The 18,378-nt window shown below is 44.9% G+C and overlaps 1 protein-coding gene across 1 annotated transcript in view; it reads left to right on the top strand.

Moving 5' to 3' along the window:
• The first annotated feature begins 3,831 nt into the window (after positions 1-3,831).
• Positions 3,832-18,378, top strand: part of LOC118833054 (homeobox protein CDX-4-like) — a 39,251-nt gene continuing 24,704 nt past the window's right edge. The window contains exons 1-3 of the mRNA XM_036740439.1: positions 3,832-4,095; positions 4,729-4,744; positions 4,989-5,163. Of these exons, the coding sequence (XP_036596334.1) occupies positions 3,832-4,095; positions 4,729-4,744; positions 4,989-5,163 (455 nt within the window). The remainder of the gene's footprint in view (positions 4,096-4,728; positions 4,745-4,988; positions 5,164-18,378) is intronic.

Below are 18,378 nucleotides of genomic sequence, written 5' to 3'. Positions count from 1 at the left end.
CCAGGAAATCTTGCAAATGGCTCAGCAGAACATTGAGGCTGCTGTCATCCAGAGAACTGCAGGAGAGCATAGGGCCCAAACGCTGGATGAGGCGCAGCAGGTGGGCACCTCCATAGATCTGGGACATCTGGCAAGAGGGGTAATGGGCCAGGACATCATCATATTGTTGTTTCTCCAACTTGTAGAGCAGGTGGGGGCCCAGCACCAGGTCAAAGTATTCGTTGATCATGGTTACCAAACCACTGACAGCATGCCTTTTGTCTTGGGTTTGGCAGTTTGTCTGGAAGGATGCATACTCAGCCAGGATGACACTGACAGGCTTCTTGGATGGCAGGGTGAAGAGCTTCTTCCTCAAGGTCACCAGCTCCCAATCTTGCATGAGCAGGGACCTCAGGGCACTGGGCAAGTGGATCTGGACTTCCCGCCTGCCCAGGGATTCTTTTTCTGGGCCTGAAGCAGAGCCCCTGCCTCCACATGGTAGGTACTCTTTTCCTCCAACAGCACTTAATCTACTTCTCTTGGAGGGAGGCTGCATCATTCCACCCCCAGAGGTGCTGCTTTCACTCTGATCACTGAAGCGGAAGGAGGTGACCTGTGGGTCATCCCGCTGCTTCCTTTTGGCTGCCATCTGAAGGCTGGCATCCCTCTCCTCCTCCAAACGGGCAGAAGTGTAGCGGAACACCCGATTCTCGGGGATCCATTCATAGTGCCAGCCACTGACTATGGGGCAGAACAACTTTCGGGAGGTTAACTTAGGGACAGGGGGTTGTGGGCCCAAGCCACTGGTGCTGGCTCCCTCCCCTCCCTGGAAAATGGGCACACTAGTGCTGCTCCTCCCACTGGGGGCCCCCAGGGGTGTGGTGCTAACCTGGCTGGTGCTGGGGAAGCTGCTGGGGCTGATAATGCTGCTGGGAGCTCTGGTCAGGAAACTGCCCTTGGTGTATGCACTGCCGCTGCTTCTCAAGCTCTGGAAGCCCCAGCTCATGCCCTGGAAGCCGCTGCTGGTGCTGGGGACCCTGGTTCTAGGACTGTTGCTGCTGGTGCTCTGGATGCTGCTGCTGGTCTTGGGGAGGCCACTGGTACTGGCAAAGCTGCTGCTGATGCTGAGGCCATGGCTGCTGGTGGTGCTCAGCCCCCTGGGGCTGGGATCACGGCTGCTGGTGCTCTGGAAGCCGCCACTGGTGCTGGGACCCCTGGGGCTGGGATCATTGCCACTGGTGCTGGGGCCATCTCCGCTGGTGGTGCTGAGCCCCCTGGGGCTGGGATCCTCACCGCTGGTGCTGGGACTGTTGCTGCTGGTGCTGGGGCCCCCAGTGCTGGGGCCATCGCCTCCGGTGCTGAGGAAGCCGCAGCTGGTGCTGGGGCCCCCGGTGCTGGGGCCATCGCCGCTGGTGCTGGACCCCCTGGGGCTGGGGCCATCGCTGCTGGTGCCAGAGACATCACCACTGGTGCTGGGGAAGCCGCTGCTGGTGCTGGGACTGTTATCACTGGTGCTCTGCAAGCCTCTGCTGGGGCTGAGGCCATCGCCTCTGGTGCTCTGGAAGCTGCTGCTGGTACTGGGAAAGCCTCTGTTGGTGCTGGGACTGTTGCTGCTGGTGCTGGGGCCCCCAGTGCTGGGGCCATCACCACTGGTGCCTGGGAAGCCGCTGCTGGTGCTGGGGCCATCGCCACTGGTACAGGGGTAGCCTCTGCTGGTGCTGGGGCCATCGCCGCTGGTGCCTGGGAAGCCGCTGCTGGTGCTGGGGCCATCGCCGCTGGTGCCTGGGAAGCCGCTGCTGGTGCTGGGGCCATCACCACTGGTGCCTGGGAAGCCGCTGCTGGTGCTGGGGCCATCGCCACTGGTACAGGGGAAGCCTCTGCTGGTGCTGGGGCCATCGCCGCTGGTGCTGGGGCCTCTGGGTCTGGGGCCATCACCGCTGGTGCCTGGGAAGCCTCTGCTGGTGCTGGGGCCATCGCCGCTGGTGCCGGGGCCTCTGGGTCTGGAGCCATCACCGCTGGTGCCTGGGAAGCCGCTGCTGGTGCTGGGGCCATCACCACTGGTGCCTGGGAAGCCGCTGCTGGTGCTGGGGCCATCGCCACTGGTACAGGGGAAGCCTCTGCTGGTGCTGGGGCCAGGGCTGCTGGTGCTGGGGCCTCTGGGTCTGGGGTCATCACTGCTGGTGCCGGGGCTATCACCGCTGGTGCTGGGGCCATCGCCACTGGTGCCGGAGCCATCCCCACTCGTGCAGGGGCCATCTCCTCCACTGGTGCTGGGGAAGTCTCTGCTGGTGTTGGGGCCACTGGTGAGTGCGCTGCCTCTGAAGCCTTGGAAGCCGCTGCTGGTGCTTGGGAAGCTGGTGCTCGAGACGCCGGTACCGAAAAAGCCGGTGCCGAGAAAGCCGGTGCTCGAGAAGCTGGTACCGGCAAAGGTGGTGCTCGAGAAGCCGCTACCAGGAAAGCCAGTGCTCGAGAAGCCGGTACCGAGAAAGCCGGTGCTCGGGAAGCCGGTACTGGTACCGGCAAAGCTGGTGCTCGGGAAGCTGGTACCGGGAAAGCTGGTGCTCGAGAAGCCGGTATTGGGAAAGCCGGTATTGGGAAAGCCGGTGCTTGGGAATCCGGTGCTTGGGAATCCGGTGCTTGGGAAGCCCCTGCCATTAGAGCTGGGGAAGCTGCTGGTAATGTTTTGGAAGCTGCCACTGAGGCTGGGGCCCCTGGCGCTGGGGCCGTCGCCCGGGTGTCCGAGACCAATGCTGGGGAAGATGCCGGTGCTGGAGAAGGCTCCGCTGGTATTGGGGCTGTTGTCTCTCGTGCTGGGGAAGCTGCTGCTGACGGTAAAGCGGGCAGGACTGGGGCTGTAAGTGCGTGTGCTGCTCCGGAGGCTGGGGCTGTAGTCATCGTCATCTTCATCATCGTCGTCGTCGTCGTCGTCGTCATCGTCATCTTCATCATCGCTCAAGCCGGGGAAGCTAATGGTGGGGAAGTCTCTCCGGGTGCCGGAGAAGCGAAAACCGCTGCTGGTGGAGCAGAAGCGGAAGCCGCTACTGGTGCCAGAGGAGCGGAAGCTGCCACTGGTGCTGAGGCCCGGGCTGGTACTGGGGGAGCCGCTGCTGGTGCCACGGCCACCGCTGGTGCTGGGACCACCGCTGGTGCTGGGGCCGTTGTCGCCGGGGCTGGGGCCGTTGTCGCTGGTGCTGGGACTGCTGCTGGTGCTGGTGAAGCCACCGCTGCTGCCGGCTTCATCGCTGCTGCTGCTGGGACTGCCACAGGTGCCGGGGCCATAGCTGCTGGTGCTGGGAGCACCATGGGTGCTGAGGACGTCGCTGCTGGTGCCGGGACCACCGCTGGTGCTGGGGCCGTCGCCGCTGGTGCTGAGACCGCTGCTGGTGCCGGGGCCATTACCGCTGCTGCTAGGACCTCCACTGGTGCTGGGGCCATTGCCGCCGGTGCCGGGACCGCCGCCAGCGCTGCCATCGCCGCCAGTGCCAGGACCGCCGCTGGTGCTGGGATCGCCGCTGATACTGGGTCTGCCGCTGGTACTGGGACCGCCGCTGGTGCTGCTGCTGCTGCTAGGCCTGGCAGTCTGGTCACTTAGGAGGGGCTGAGGTCCCGCGAGTGGTGGAGGCAGCCGGGGAACAAACACACCCTCAGTGGCCGAACCGAGCCCGCTCCCACTTTGATAACGTACCAGGTATTTGACTTGCTTGTCCTCCACGTCCACCTGGATACACTGGGCTCTGCGCATCCTGGACCCATGGAAGATCAGCACAGTCTCCCCTTCTCGAACAGCCGGCACGTCCTTTGCGGGTTTATCCTCTTGCTTGGAAGAAGCCATTTGGGGCCTGGGACACCCCTATGGCCTGCTGCTGCTTCCCTCGACAGCTGTCTCTCGCCTCCTCTGGTCTCTGGCTGGAACCCAGGAGCTGTAGAGGCAAGGGAAAAGGCCCAGGGCCCGTGGTCAGGGCTGCGGAGCGCGGAGCTGGCTGTGAGCTGCCGCCTCTCTCGCAGTCCCGAAGGGAGTGCCTGGAATGGCGCAGCAGACCCGCCTTTTATAGAGAGCAATGTAACAATGTAGCAACGTGGGAGCCGTTGCTTCCCTGGGGAAAAGGCGGGAAGAGGGTGGGGGCTGGGGCCAAGGTTACGTAACTGCCTGAAGCTCCAATGAGGTGGTGGGAAGCTCCCGGGATTGAATTCAAAAGTCAGCTTCCTGGCGGGATCTTCCGCTCCATGGACCTCAGTTTCCCCATACGCAAAATGCAGGGCATTTGGGCAAAAACGTTCAAACTATGCCTATGCTTGGGTTTAAGGACAATTTGGAAGGGCCCCGGCATCTTGGGACTAAATAAATACCTCCCAGCAAGTGTGAGGAGACCTCACGCCACCATGCACAGGATGGGCTGAGTTTGTCATGGCGGGGGTGGGGGTGGGGCCGCAGTGAGAGAGAGGGCTCCGTTATGTTATTCTGCAAAATACTTGTTTCCTTTTAGCCATTATACCATCAGTCTGTTCACCATTTCTAAAAAGGCACTTTTTAAACACACATGTTCCAGTCAGTGAGTATGCGAAATAGCCGAGGTAGATACATTATTTCAAAACCGAGAACACAGTGATCGTTCTGCCCCCACTGCCACAAAAAACCTTAAGATGATAAAATTGCCGTTGGTGTGGTCTGTTTTTTAAAATATTTTATTCCTTTTCAGTTTTCAACATTAATTTCCATAAGTTTTAAATTTTCTTCCCCTCCCTCCCCAGGACGGCATGCAATCCGGTATGGGCTCTGCACATACATTCCTATGAAACGTGTGATCTATTTATGGTCCCGCTCAGTGGTGCCCACCACTTATTTGGAAAACAGTATATAGAGGTATTATGCTGAAATCTAGGCCTGGGATTATATATACTTCAGCGGGGGGGGGGGGGGGGGGGGGGGGTTTGGCATACACTGATTTTTGACAAAGATTCCATGTTTCTGGTCTGCTTTGGGTCTGCTCCGTCTCGTTTGTGCCCCCTAGTCATTGTCCAGCACCCCGATTCCATCTGGCAAATGTGGGGAAAGGGCCCAATGGAAGCGAAACTGGCCATCTGGACAAATGGCCATTGCATTCTTCTTTGGATGAACCCCCTCAGTGACAGCGAGTGGGATGCCCCAGACCCAGGACAATTACTCCGAAAAATGGTGCCTACACAGTAAAAATTGTACTTTTCATTCCCTTGCTTCAATATTGGAGGAATGGTTCCCTTCACATTTCTCTCCTGCTCTACAGCTGGAATTCAATTATAATTGACATCTGAAAAAGCGTGGAGATGACTTCCTGACCCCACTTGGGGTTTTCTTGGCAAAGTTACTGCAGCGGTTTGCCTTTTCCTTCTCATTTTACAGATGAGGAAAGGGAGGCAAACAGGGTGAAGCGACTTGCCCAGGGTCACACAACTAGTTCAGTGTCTGAGGCCAGGTTTGAACTCTTCTTCCTGACCCCGGGCCTGGCACACTATCCACTGTATCGCCAAGCTGCCCTAAAAGCAGTACTGCAAAGTAAATATTTTTTAAATCAATATCACAAACACAGCTACTAGCTTTGCAGATTTCAAATTATAACCTACATTATCACAGTTGAGTCTTATTTGCAGTGTTAAATCTATTGAAATGAAACATACTTCACCCTTTTGGGGAGACTAAATTATTTTAATTCTGTAAAGGTTTTAAAAATTGGAGTGGAGTGGGGCAGCTAGGTGGCACAGTGAGTAGAGCACTGGCCCTGGAGTCAGGAGGACCTGAGTTCAAATCTGACCTCAGACACTTCACACATTACTAGTTGTGTGACCTTGGGCAAGTCACCTAACCCCAATTACCCTGCCAAAAAAAAAATCGGAGCGGATGCTGTGTAGATTAGATCATCTCTCAGGGCTCTTTCCACTCTTAATCTGTGACCTCTTGGACCAAAACTGTTGGTCCCTGGAGGGGGACACAATGGAAGGACTGGTGTATTTTTGGAGCCGAAGGGCCTGAGTTCAAATCTATGCCAGATTATCTCCTAGCTCTGTGTCCTTAAAGAAACCCCTTTCCATCACTGGGCCTCAGCTATATCCTCTGTAAAACAAGGGGGATTCTGATAGATGGCCTCTAAGGTAATGTTCAGCTCTCCTGTTCTATTATTCTCTTCCCCCTTTGACACTGGCAGGACCTTCCATTTGTAGGTCCCCTGGCAAAACTCCTGTGGGTGGCCTGAACCAGGTTAAAATCAAATTGGGTAATGTTTAACCAAATAAATAACTACAATTCAATACAACATAGATAATGTTAATATGTGGTTTTTAAAGTTAATATGCAGCCCCCAGGGATCCCTTTCTATTTGAGTTTGACACCACTGGATAGAATATTAGTTGTGTGACAGTGGACAAAGCCCCTCTCCACAACTGGTTTGCGTTAAATGACCTCTTATGTCCCTGCAGCGCAGAAAGGGAGGGAGCCATTTCTGAAGCGTGACTCTGACACACAGGGACAGCAGGCACAGAAGGAGAGCAGCCCCCAGTGGAAAATGGGCATCCCCCACTGCTTCCAGCTCCATGGGAGGCAAGAGACTTGAGAGGAACAGACCAAGGCCCAAAGCCACTCCCTGAGGGCTCCAGCTTAGGGAGAGTTGTAGACAAAGAGCTGACATGGCATCAAGAAGAGACCTCCCCCTCAGCAGTGAAGCAAGGCCAGCCCTGGATTGCTCCCACAGACCACTATCCTCCATGTCTGTTATCAGATGTCAGCTGGGCCCCCAGTGAGTGGAGCAAGGCAATCCTTCTCATCCCTGATTGATTCTCTAGCCCATTCACCACAAACAGGAGTCTTGAGTCTATTCTAGACCTTCTCTTCTCTTCTCAAACCTCCTAGGGCAGGGGTGGGTAGCCTGCGGCCTCCAGGCCACTTGTGGCTTTCTGGGTCCTCAAGTGCAGCCTTTTGACTGAATCCAAATTTCACAGAACAAATCCTCTCTAGTTCCTCAGATGTGGCCCTCTGACTGAATCCAAACCTCATAGAACAAACCCCTCTAGGTCTTCAAGGGCAGCACTCTGACTGAATCCAAACTTCACAGAACAAATCCCTCCAGGTCCTCAAGTACAGCCCTCTGACTGAATCCAAAGTTTACAGAACAAATCTCCTTAAGAAAAGGATTTGTTCTGTCAAACTAGGATGCAGTCAAAAGGTGGCACCTGAGAACCTAGAAGGCCACATGTGGCCTTGAGGCTGCGGGTTCCCCACCCCTGGACCCCTGGTTCAGTACTTCTGAATACAGAAAACAAAGTGCCAATCAAAGACAATCTATATAAAGTACCTCCAGAAGAAGGGGGAAAAAAACCCAACAACCTGAAGCTGCATACTGTGAGACAGTGGTTAAATTGAACCTTTCCATTGAGAAACAAATTTTGCAAGTGACTTTCAAATGTAAAGGAAAGGAAGACCGAATAATGCAAAACTATTCTGCACCCAGCAAAAAACTCAGGAGAGAAGGGAATAATGTGTCCCAGTGAGTAATGGAGTCCAAGATGCAGTCCAAGGCTGCCTATCCTGCAAATCTCAGCCAAATTATAAATGAGAAAAGATGGCTATCCAATACTAACGTAGTGTTCACAATATTCTTAGGAAGAAAACCAGACCTGAAGAGATTCTTTTCTTCTCAAATTCCCCAGGCCACAAAAATGCCAGAAGGGCAAATAATTATATCCACCCAGGATAATAACAACAAAATAATAAAAACAGAGAAACCATTAAGGGATTTCTTTCTAAATGTACACAAGGGTGAAAGCAGAATAATAAACAGGCTTGAAATGTCATAGACTAAACTTCACAAAACCCCATCTACAGGGGGATCAATGTTTGTTTGTTTGTTGGGATTGAATTTCAGAATAGGAAGGCACAGAAAAAGGGGAAACAGAGAGGGAAATGTATGATGTACTCCAGGGCTGTCCAACCTTGGGTTTTTATTGAAACAATAGACAATATATTTTGATTTGCCATTTTAGTGAGAGCTCTGCAGTAGCTTGGCTTCGGTTACTGAAGCATTTATGTAAATTTCTATGCTTGTAGGCGGGCTGCATAAATCGCACTGCAGCTGCGTGCAGCCTGCAGGTCGCGTTTTGGACAGCCCTGATACTCTAATCAAGTCAAAGGACGACCATAAAAGGAGAATAACTCTGGTGGTCTCTCAGGAAGGAGAAATCCTTCAGGAGAATTGGTGAGGAGGCAAAGGGAGGGATTGAAAAGGGGAGAGTAGGTACCACTGGTGAATGCCCCTATAAGTGAAGAGAGACGTTCTGTAAAGGGAGATGGGGACCTAACAATGGAGATTATCTTCTGGGATTTGGTACTTAAGAGAGATGGGGAAGTCAGAGTTGCAGGGAGCAAATGGCACCCTGTGGGAGTGGGAGGGCATGGACCCAAGGAAGAGATTTGGAGGCAAAGATTTGGAGGGAAAAATTGACCAAGAAGAGGACAAAAGTCAAAAATGAACTTCACAATCAGGGACATGGGAAGAATTCTGCCATGTGGCTATATGACCCTTATAACCTGCAGGAATGGCATTTCTAAGAGTGAGGCACAACAGAAAAAAGGGAGTGTAGGTAACATCTGCAAAGCAGTAGCAGAAACTGTTTACCTGAAAGAACCTCAAATAGGTACCTCAAAAGTTTTAATTCCATCAGGAATACAGAGAATAAAGAAAAACTAAGTTAGTACAAGGGCCATGAAATAAAAGTCTAGGATAGGCACAGAGGGAAGATGAATGATGGAGAGTGAGGGAAACAAATTCTTTCTAGAAAAAAGAGCAGAAAATAAGATTTTTTAATTAATTAATTAAATTTTTTTAGTTTACAACTCATTTCCACAAGTTTTTGAGTTCCAAATTTTCTCCCCCTCCCTCTCCTCCTCCCCAAGACAGTATGTAATCTGATATAGGTTCTACATTACCTTCACATTGAACTTAGAAAATACGATTTTTAAAAAAAACTAACAACAAATTGAAGGGGAGAGCTAGGGAAAGAGATTCTACTTGATTACTTAACTGAGAGAGAAAAAAGAGAAGAATTATATAAATAGATAAAAGCAAGTAAGAAAAAGGAATTGATAAGCAAAAATCCAAACCAAGAAAAGGGATAACAAACAAGAGGGGGGCTTAGTGTGTCAAGAGGATGAGGGGAAGAGATCCAGTGGGAAGAGGAGTACCTTAAAGTAGATTAAGTTAAAATAGCTAAGTTAAAATAACTGTGCTTGTAGCAGAAGAGGGGGAGAATCCTAATTTGGAAAAAAAAATTAATTAGAAACAAATGGAGGAAAATCTAAACCTAACCCTCAGAACTTTAAACATGAATGGATTGAACAATCCAATAAAACAATAAAAAGTGGCAGATTGGATAACAAAACCCAACTCCATAATCTGTTGCTTACAAGAAGCACTTTTTTCCCAATTTTTTTTAACATTTCTATTTAAGAAGCACATTTTAAAAACAGAGATATACATGGAATAAAAATGAAGGTCTAGAAAAAATTAACCACCTGTTAAGTAACTCCAAAACAAGCAAGAGTTACAATCATGCTATCAGATAAAGCAAAAAAACAAACATTCAAAACATTAAAAGGGACAAACAAGGAAAGTCTTTTGACTTTGTTTTATTATTCCTTGATGTCTCATGGGGTCATTAGTGTTGTTTTTCATTGAGTTGAGTCTGACTCCTTGTGACCCCATGGACCATAGCACACCAGGCTCTTCTATCCTCCTCTGTCCCTCAAAGTTTGTCCAAGTTCATGTTGGTTGTTTCTATGACACTATCTAGCCATCTTATCTGCTGTCATCTCCTTTTCCTTTTGCCTTCAATCTTTCCCATCATCAAGGTCTTTCTCAATGAGTCCTGTCTTCTCGTTATGTGACCAAAGTATTTTAAGCTTCAACTTTACTTACTTAATTTTAAAAAAATTTTAAATTAATTTTAATTTAATTATTTAATACTTAAGTGATTAGCGTCCATATGTCCAATTCTACTTTTCAAGGAGTTGTTTATTTCAGTAAAGTTTGGTACTACTTTTTCTAAGCTGTTAATTTTCTCTCCATATCTTTCCTCCTTAGCTCTCATTTCTTTTCTCATTTTTTCCTCTACCATTCTCAATTGGCTCTAAAAATCACAAAGATGACAAATGGCATCATAGACCATTATACACAGTACAGTGAAGGTCCTGCATCCTGCCCTTCAGGGATCCCTTGGGATCTCTTTCTGGCCTACTGTTTTCTGTTTTGGTGCTCATTTTGGCCGTCTTTCAGTCCCTGGGCACTTGGAATCCTCCCTGCCATATGAATTACTGGCCAGACCCCATCTCATGTCCACAGGCCTCTCTATCTGTCTCCTTAAGCTGCCCTGGGATGGACAAATGACCCACTATGACTTTTTTCTTGCCTTTCCTAATCAGAACATGGTTTGGTACGTTTTCTAAATCTTTATGGAGGAGATTCGATGAGGTCGGGGGGTTAGGCTATACTGCTTCCTCCTACTCTACCACCTTCTCTGCTCTGTTTTTGAAAAACAAATAAAAAAGTTATGTAAAACTGCTCCATCCCGCAGGCAAAGCTCCCCCACCCCACCCCTTTTGCTAAGGTCATGGCTTCTAGAGAAACCTTTCTTAAAATGAGAGGAAACATGGTGAGAAACACGGACAAATAGGGAGTTTTACTTGGTTCCTCACCAATAAAACAATGCTTGGGATAAGAAATGCTCCTGACAATTATATGTAACATTTCTGTTCCGAGTAGTAGTAACCAACAGAAGTAATGTGAGAAAGTCTGGCAGAGATGGGGGCCGCGGGGGGCAGAGATGGGGCCGCGGGGGGCAGAGACGGGGGCGGCGGAGGGCAGAGACGGGGGCGGGGGAGGGCAGACACGGGGGCGGGGGAGGGCAGAGATGGGGTCACAAAGAGTCAGACTCAACTCAAAACTAATGACCCCTCTCTGTATACAAGGTCGAGCTGCAGAAACAAAAGCTTCTTCAAAGCAGGATGAAGCCCTGGGTATTCAGCAAGCAGTAAGGTTTGCATTCTACATTAATACATAGTTTTGCATAGTGATGGAGTGGAGTTTGCACCTGCATTACTTAATGGTCCAGTGACACTAATCTCCTGGCTGTTCCACAAACAAAACTCTCCCTCTCTCACCTCCTGGCATTTTTTCTGGCTGTCCCCCACTCCTGGAAAGCTCTCCTTTCTCCACTCCCAACTACTGACCTCCTTGGCTTCCTTTAAGTCTCAACCAATAGCGCATCTTGCAGAGGAAACCTCCCCCAACCTCTTTTAATTCTATTGCCTTCCTTCTGTTAAAATTATTTCCTATTTATTCTAGATTATATTATTGTACTATTATAATATCATAATAGATTGTAATAGTATATATTATATGTAATAAAATTAATATTATATATTATACAAACTTTCTCCTCCTCCCTCCCCCGCCCAAGATGGCATGTAATCCAATACAGGTTCTACATATACCTTCACATTAAACTTATCTTCCCAGCAATCAAGTTATAAAGAAAAATTATAACCAATGACATGAACCATGAGAAAGATGAAACAAAACCAAAAATAAAATAGAATAAAAATAGAGAGAGAGCAAATAGTTTGCTTCGATCTGCATTCAGACTCCATAATTATCTCGATATGGATAGCCTTTTCTATTATGAATCTTTTGGAACTGTCTTAAAACCTTGCATTGTTGAGAAGAGCCTAGTCTATCAAAGTTAGTTATCACAGAAGCTATGTGTCCGTGGTGGTGTACAATGTTCTCCTGGTTCTGCTCCCTGCACTCATCATCATTATTATTATAATGTGTTATATATAAACTGTATTATATTATTATTAATGATGATATATTATATAATAATATAATTTATAATTTTAATATTATATATAACAAAATAATATTATATTATATAGTATTTTTACACATGTTTATTCATTGTCTCTCTCATTAGACTGTGAGCTTCTTGAGGTCAGGGACTGTTTTTTGGTTGTTTTTTTTGTATCCCTAGGGCTTAGCACAGTGATTGGCACATGGTAGGTGCTTAATACATGTTAATTGACTCATTGACATTAACAAAATGGGGAAAAAGGAGATTAATGAACTGAATATGCTTTCAAAAGGAGAAAGTCAAGAAATAAGCAAGCCTAAAATAAGCACAAAAGAGAGAATATTAAAAATTAGAGGAGAAATAAACTAGAAACCAAAAAAAACTATAGAAATGATAAATGAAATGAAAAAGTGGTTCTTTGAAAAGATTGCTAAAATTGGTAAACCTTTAGCTAATCTGGTTTGGAAAAGGGGGGGCAGAAAATCAAATCAACTAAATAGCAAATGAGCAAAGAGAAATCACATTTATATATTTATTTATTAATTATTAATATTTATATTAGTTATAATAACATAATTTATTATTACAATATATAATAAAACAATATAATATTATATTATATAGTATTTTTGCTCATGTTTATTCGTTGTCTCTCTCATTAGACTGTGAATTTCTTGAGGGCAGGGACTGTTTTTTGGTTGTTTTTTTTTGTATCCCTAGGGCTTAGCACAGTGATTGGCACATAGTAAGTGCTTAATATATGTTAATTGACTCATTGACATTAACAAAATGGGGAAAAAAGGAGTTTAATGAACTGAATATGCTTTCAAAATGAGAAAGTCAAGAAATAAGCAAGCCTAAAATAAGCACAAAAGAGAGAATATTAAAAATTAGAGGAGAAATAAACTAGAAACCAAAAAAACTATAGAAATGATAAATGAAATGAAAAAGTGGTTCTTTGAAAAGATTGCTAAAATTGATAAACCTTTAGCTAATCTGATTTTGAAAAAGGGGGCAGAAAGTCAAATCAACTAAATAGCAAATGAGCAAAGAGAAATCACAACAAAATTAGAAGAAATGAAAGGAATAATCAGACTATTATATACAGTTATGTTTTAACAAAACTGGGGACACAAAATAAATAGAATCTCTTCAAAAATAGCAACCACCCAAACCAACAGAAGAGGAAATAGAGATCTGAACTCACACTCAGAAAAGGAAAAAGCTATAAAGGGACTACCAAGTGGGAAGGCAGGAAAAGGGAATTCCTGGTCCTGATGGATTTATAGGAGAATTCTATCAAGCTTTTTCTCCCAGTTTTTGAAGATTTATTTAACAAGTTTCACTTAGTGCAATGCACCTCAAAGGAAAGTCCAATAGATCTATCAAGCTTTTAAAAAAACAATTAGTATACTCAGTACACACATTATTCTCAAAAACTGAGAAAGAACTCTAGCAGATTCATTTTGTAAGATAAATATAGAATGATATTTAAACCAAAGAAAGATAAAACACCAAAGAAAGGCTATATGAAAATATCATTAATATCAATTCAAAAATTTCCAATAGTATGTTGTCAAAGAGACTACAGAGATTTATCCAAGAAATATCATTCATTTATTATCAAGTTGGATTTACATCACAGATGCAAGGATGGTTCAACATTAGGAAAACAATTAACGTAGTCATATAAAAAACCCAAAACCACAGATTATCTCAATAGATGCAGGTACAACATTCTTTTATGCAAAAAAAGAAAAGAAAAAAGGAAAAGGACTATAGCTAAAGCTCTATGAAGTACAGGCATAGAAGGATATTTTTGAATTATCATAAAAAGTATCTATGTAAGTCAAATGCAACCATGATAAACAACGGGAATATACAAGAATCTTTTTCAATAAATATGAGAGTTTAACAAGGATAACTACTCTACCCACAATTATTTGATTTAGTTTTAGAAATGTTAGCAACAGTAATAAAACAAGGAAAGAAATTAAAGACTTAAAGATAGGTAAAGATCAGATACAACTATCCATATTTGCTGGTGATATCATGACCTACCTGGAAAATCCTAGGAATCAGCAAAGACACAGCAAAAAATCAGCTCCAGCAAAGTCGCAGTCTACAAAATAAATCCTCAGAACTCAAATGTGGTTCTTTTTAATAAAAACAAAATCCAAGAGGCAATAATAAAAGGGAAAAAACTACAAAAAACTACAAAACAACTACAGAACACAAGAAGCATCTGGGGACTGACCTCGCCCGCAGCCTACTTGTTCAAAGTGCTGCTTAAGGAAATAAAGACAGGCAGCTAGGTGGCGCAGTGGATAGAGAACCACCAATCAGGAAGACCTGAAACCAGACACTTCCTAGTTGTGTGACCCTGGGAAGGTCACTTAACCTCATTGCTCTCTCTCTCCTCCACCCTGCAAAAAACAAAGCAAAACAAAACAACCCCAACTGTGCTAAGACTTTTGGGGCAGTGAGGTGATACAGTAGACAGAGTACTGGAGTCAGAAGGATCTGAATTCAAGTATAGTCTCAGACACTTAACATTTACTATCTCTGTGACCCTGACTTAACCCTGATTGCCTTGCCAAAAAAAAAAAGAGAGAGAAAACCTAAATACCTGGAGGAATATTCAGTGCTCACAGCTAGGCTAGGCCAATAAAATAAAAAATGACAATACTATCAAAATTAATTTACACTTTTAATGCTATGACAATCAAATTATCAAAGGGATTTTGTATATACAGAAGTTGACAAAATAACAACAAAATTCATTTAGAAAATCAGGTAGAGACAAAGAAGAAATAGTACTTCCAGATCTCAAACTACATTATAAAGCGCTATCTGATATTGATTAAAGAGTAGAGAGATAGATAAATGGAACAGACTATGTACTAGAAAACATGACTTATTTAGGAAAGAACTACCTATTTGATAAAAAAAAATTCTTGGGTAATCTGGAAAGCAGTCTAGCAGAAATTCAGCTTAGATCAACCTGCTCTACAACACATTCTAAATGGATATGTGACCTTAATATGGAAGATCATACTATTAGAAAATTAGAAGAGAAGAAAATCATACACTACTCACGTCTACGGGTAGGAGATACATTCTTAACTCAACAAGAGATAGAGGCAATTACAAAAGATAATATAGATAACCTTGATTACAGAAAAGCTTCTGCATCTAGGATAAGAAGAGAAGTGATAGAATGGGAAAAAATCTTTGCATCAAATTTCTCTGCTAAGAGTTTAGTATCCAAGATATATAAACAATTAATATAGAAAACCACCATATTATACATGGTGGTTATATATGCATATATATGTATATATATATATATATATAGTATATGTTGGTGATATGTGTGTGTATAAAATAACCATTCCCAAGTAAATAAGTGATCAAAAGATTCAAATAAGTAGGTTTTTGTTGGGGGGGGCGGGGATGAGGCAATTGGGGTTAAATGACTTGCCCAAGGTCACACAGTAAGTGTCAAATGTCTGAGGCTGGATTTGAACTCAAGTCCTCCTGACTTCAGGGCTAGTGCTCTATCCACCCCCACCTCACTGCCCCTGAACAAATAGTTTTTTTTTTAATTGTGAAGTATTGGAGTCTGAATGCAGATTGAGGTACGCCGTTTGCTCTCCTTTTTTTCCCTTTTTTTTTCTATTTTGTTTTTGGTTTTGGTTTTTTTTTGTTTTGTTTTTTCTTTCTCATGATTCATGCCATTGGTCGTAATTCTTCTTTACAACTTGACTATTGTGTAAATAAGTTCAATGCGAAGTTACATGTAGAAGATGTATCGGATTCCATGCCATCTTGGGGAGGGAGTGGGGCAAGAAAAGCCGGAACTCAAAATTACGTGGAACTGAGTGTTGTAAACCAAAAACAAAAAAAATCTTAATTTAAAAAAAATTGTGAAGTATTCACAGCCACATGAAAGAATGCTCTAAATCAGTAATAAGAGAAATGCAAATCAAAACAACCCTGAGGTTACCCCTTCCACACTGCAAATTGGCAAAGAGGACAAAAGATGGCAATAATAAATGTGGGCAGAGCGTTGGGGAAACATAGGCACATTGGTGCATTATTGGTGAATGACACAACCACTTTGGAAAACAATTTGGAATTATGCCGATACAGTGACTAAAGTCTCCATACCCTTTGGCCCAAAGATTTGATTACTGGCTTATATCTCAAGGACCCCATTGGTAAGAAAAAAGTCTCCATAAATACCAGGGTATTTATGGAAGCACCTTTTGTGATAACAAAGAATTGGGGAAAAATAGATGCCCATCGATTGGGAAATTGCTAAACAAATGAATATACTAGAATGCTACTGTGCTGTAACAAATTATGAGTATGATGAATATAAAGTAGCAGAGAAGGGCTCCATGACCGGATACAGAATGAAAGAAGCAGAGCCAAGAAAAAAATATGAGCACAACAAGGGAAACGTAAAGACCAATCACAACCAAAAAAATCAAAGTTATTGTTTAAAAAGTGTAAAGAACAAGCATGGAGAGGACAAGACCCTTTGCAGAGGTAGGAGGTTCATAAGTGGTGTACATTGTACAGATTTTCAGACTTTTTCCATGTTTTGATCCTTTTTTGTGTTTCAGAAGCAATTTGTTATATGGAATGACTCTCTGGGAAGGGAAAGGGAAGGGATACTAGGAAAAATTATGGTGATGTAAAATACAAAAGGCATCAATAAAAACTTATTTAAAAAAAGGAAATGTCAATTGGATTCAATGCAATACTCTGGTTGGTGGCACTTCGCCTTAAAAATGAGAATCCTTCTGGGCACCAGATGGCAGTGTTGTTTCACTCAACAGAAGGGTGTTTAACTCCCCCTTCTGGAATGGCTGTTCCACCAGTGAATCACTTCAAAAAGTAATCAAGAAAACATATAGCTGGCCTAAGAAGAATAATGAGAATGGTAAAAGCTCTCACTAGGTGATGCAGTGGCTAGAACCCTGAACTTGGGAGGCAAGAAGTTCAAATCCAGCCTCAGACACTGAGTAGTTGTGTGACAAGTCACCTAAATTCTTCCTCCCTCAGTTTCCTTATCTGTAAAATGGAAGTGATGATAACACCTGGGGATTGTCGGGAGGCTTAAATGAGATAATAGTTGTAAAGCATTTTGCGAACGATAAAGCGCTGTACAAATGGTAACCATTATCAGTATCTTCACCCCTCCCCTTCTATAGGCTTTCAACAAGTGTTGTCAGTTTGGGGGTCCCTTGGAAAGTGGAGCTCACCAAAGAAAGAGGGGTAGACTCTGTTGACCCTGAATGTTTTCCCTTTCATGGGTGGGGGTCCTCAATCTTATTGGAGTCCTAGTATCTCTTCCCTTTCCCTTCCCAGAAAGCCATTCCATATAACAAGGTAGGTGGGAAGGTAGGAACCACTGGAGTGGGAAGAAGAACTATTTTGTTTTTTGATGGGTCCGATCCATCAAGCTTTATTGAATGCCCCCTTTCAAGCCTGATGCTGTGCTTTTCTGTAAACACTTTATGTTTTGCATTTTCCATCAAGTGAAATAAACCCTGTCCCATATTGGCTATATTGTTAATCCAAACACTTTCACATGAACTACTTTATAACTTTTTTTTTTGATAGAGACCTAGAAATAGGTAAAACTGTGATTTTACCAGAAGGAATCCCACCCTCTGGGGCAAAATGAGCCAAATTCCAGTGTTCCCTGGGAAATCCAAGGTGGGGAGGGGGAAAGCCTGACCCAGGACACTAACTCTGGAGTCAGATGACCTGGGTTCAAATTCTGCCTTCGATCTCTCATACTTACTACCTGTGTGCCTTAACCTTTCGCAGACTAATTTTCCTTAAGGCTCAAATGAAGACATTGGACTTGGCAGCCTCTGAGGTTTCTTCTTGCTCTAGATAGATGACTAGCCCAAAAGAGTTACTTGGTGGAAATCTTCCCAATTTCAGTATGCTATGAGTAAAGCCAGAGCCCTGGGTATGATATTATGGATTCTATTTGGGATACTTGTTCCTGTAGGGACCTACACATACAACGTGAAAGCATTCAGTGACTTGAGAATCTGCTGCCTTTCCAGGAGCCTGATATGCCTCAGGAATTACTTGGTTCAGCTTCTCCTCCTCTCCCTCATGCATACAGTTGGAGGGGAAGCAGGATTAGAATTGGAGGATGTGGGTTCAAATGCTGACTGTGTGATCTTAGGTAAGTCCTTTAAATTATCTGGGCTTCAGTATCCCTATCTGTAAAGTGAGAGGACTGTACTGGATGTCCCCTGAGGTCAGCTCCAGCTCCAGATTTAGTCTCAATGATAAGGTAAATTGAGTTACTTGGTCAAAATCCCCCCAAATTAAAACTTCTCCCTGTAAACCCGCAACTGTCATTTCTGAGCTACGGGTTGCATTTGCCTCTGCCCTGCCCCCAGGGACCCAGACAGTCCTCTGGTTGGTCCTGCCTTGGATGCCCGACACACACTGGGGGAAAGTCCTCGGGCTTGGGAGTCAATGCACCCC

Source organism: Trichosurus vulpecula (genome assembly GCF_011100635.1).
Source record: "Trichosurus vulpecula isolate mTriVul1 chromosome X unlocalized genomic scaffold, mTriVul1.pri SUPER_X_unloc_1, whole genome shotgun sequence".
Taxonomy (NCBI): Eukaryota; Metazoa; Chordata; class Mammalia; order Diprotodontia; family Phalangeridae; genus Trichosurus; species Trichosurus vulpecula.
This window is presented reverse-complemented; position numbering and strand designations above follow the sequence as displayed.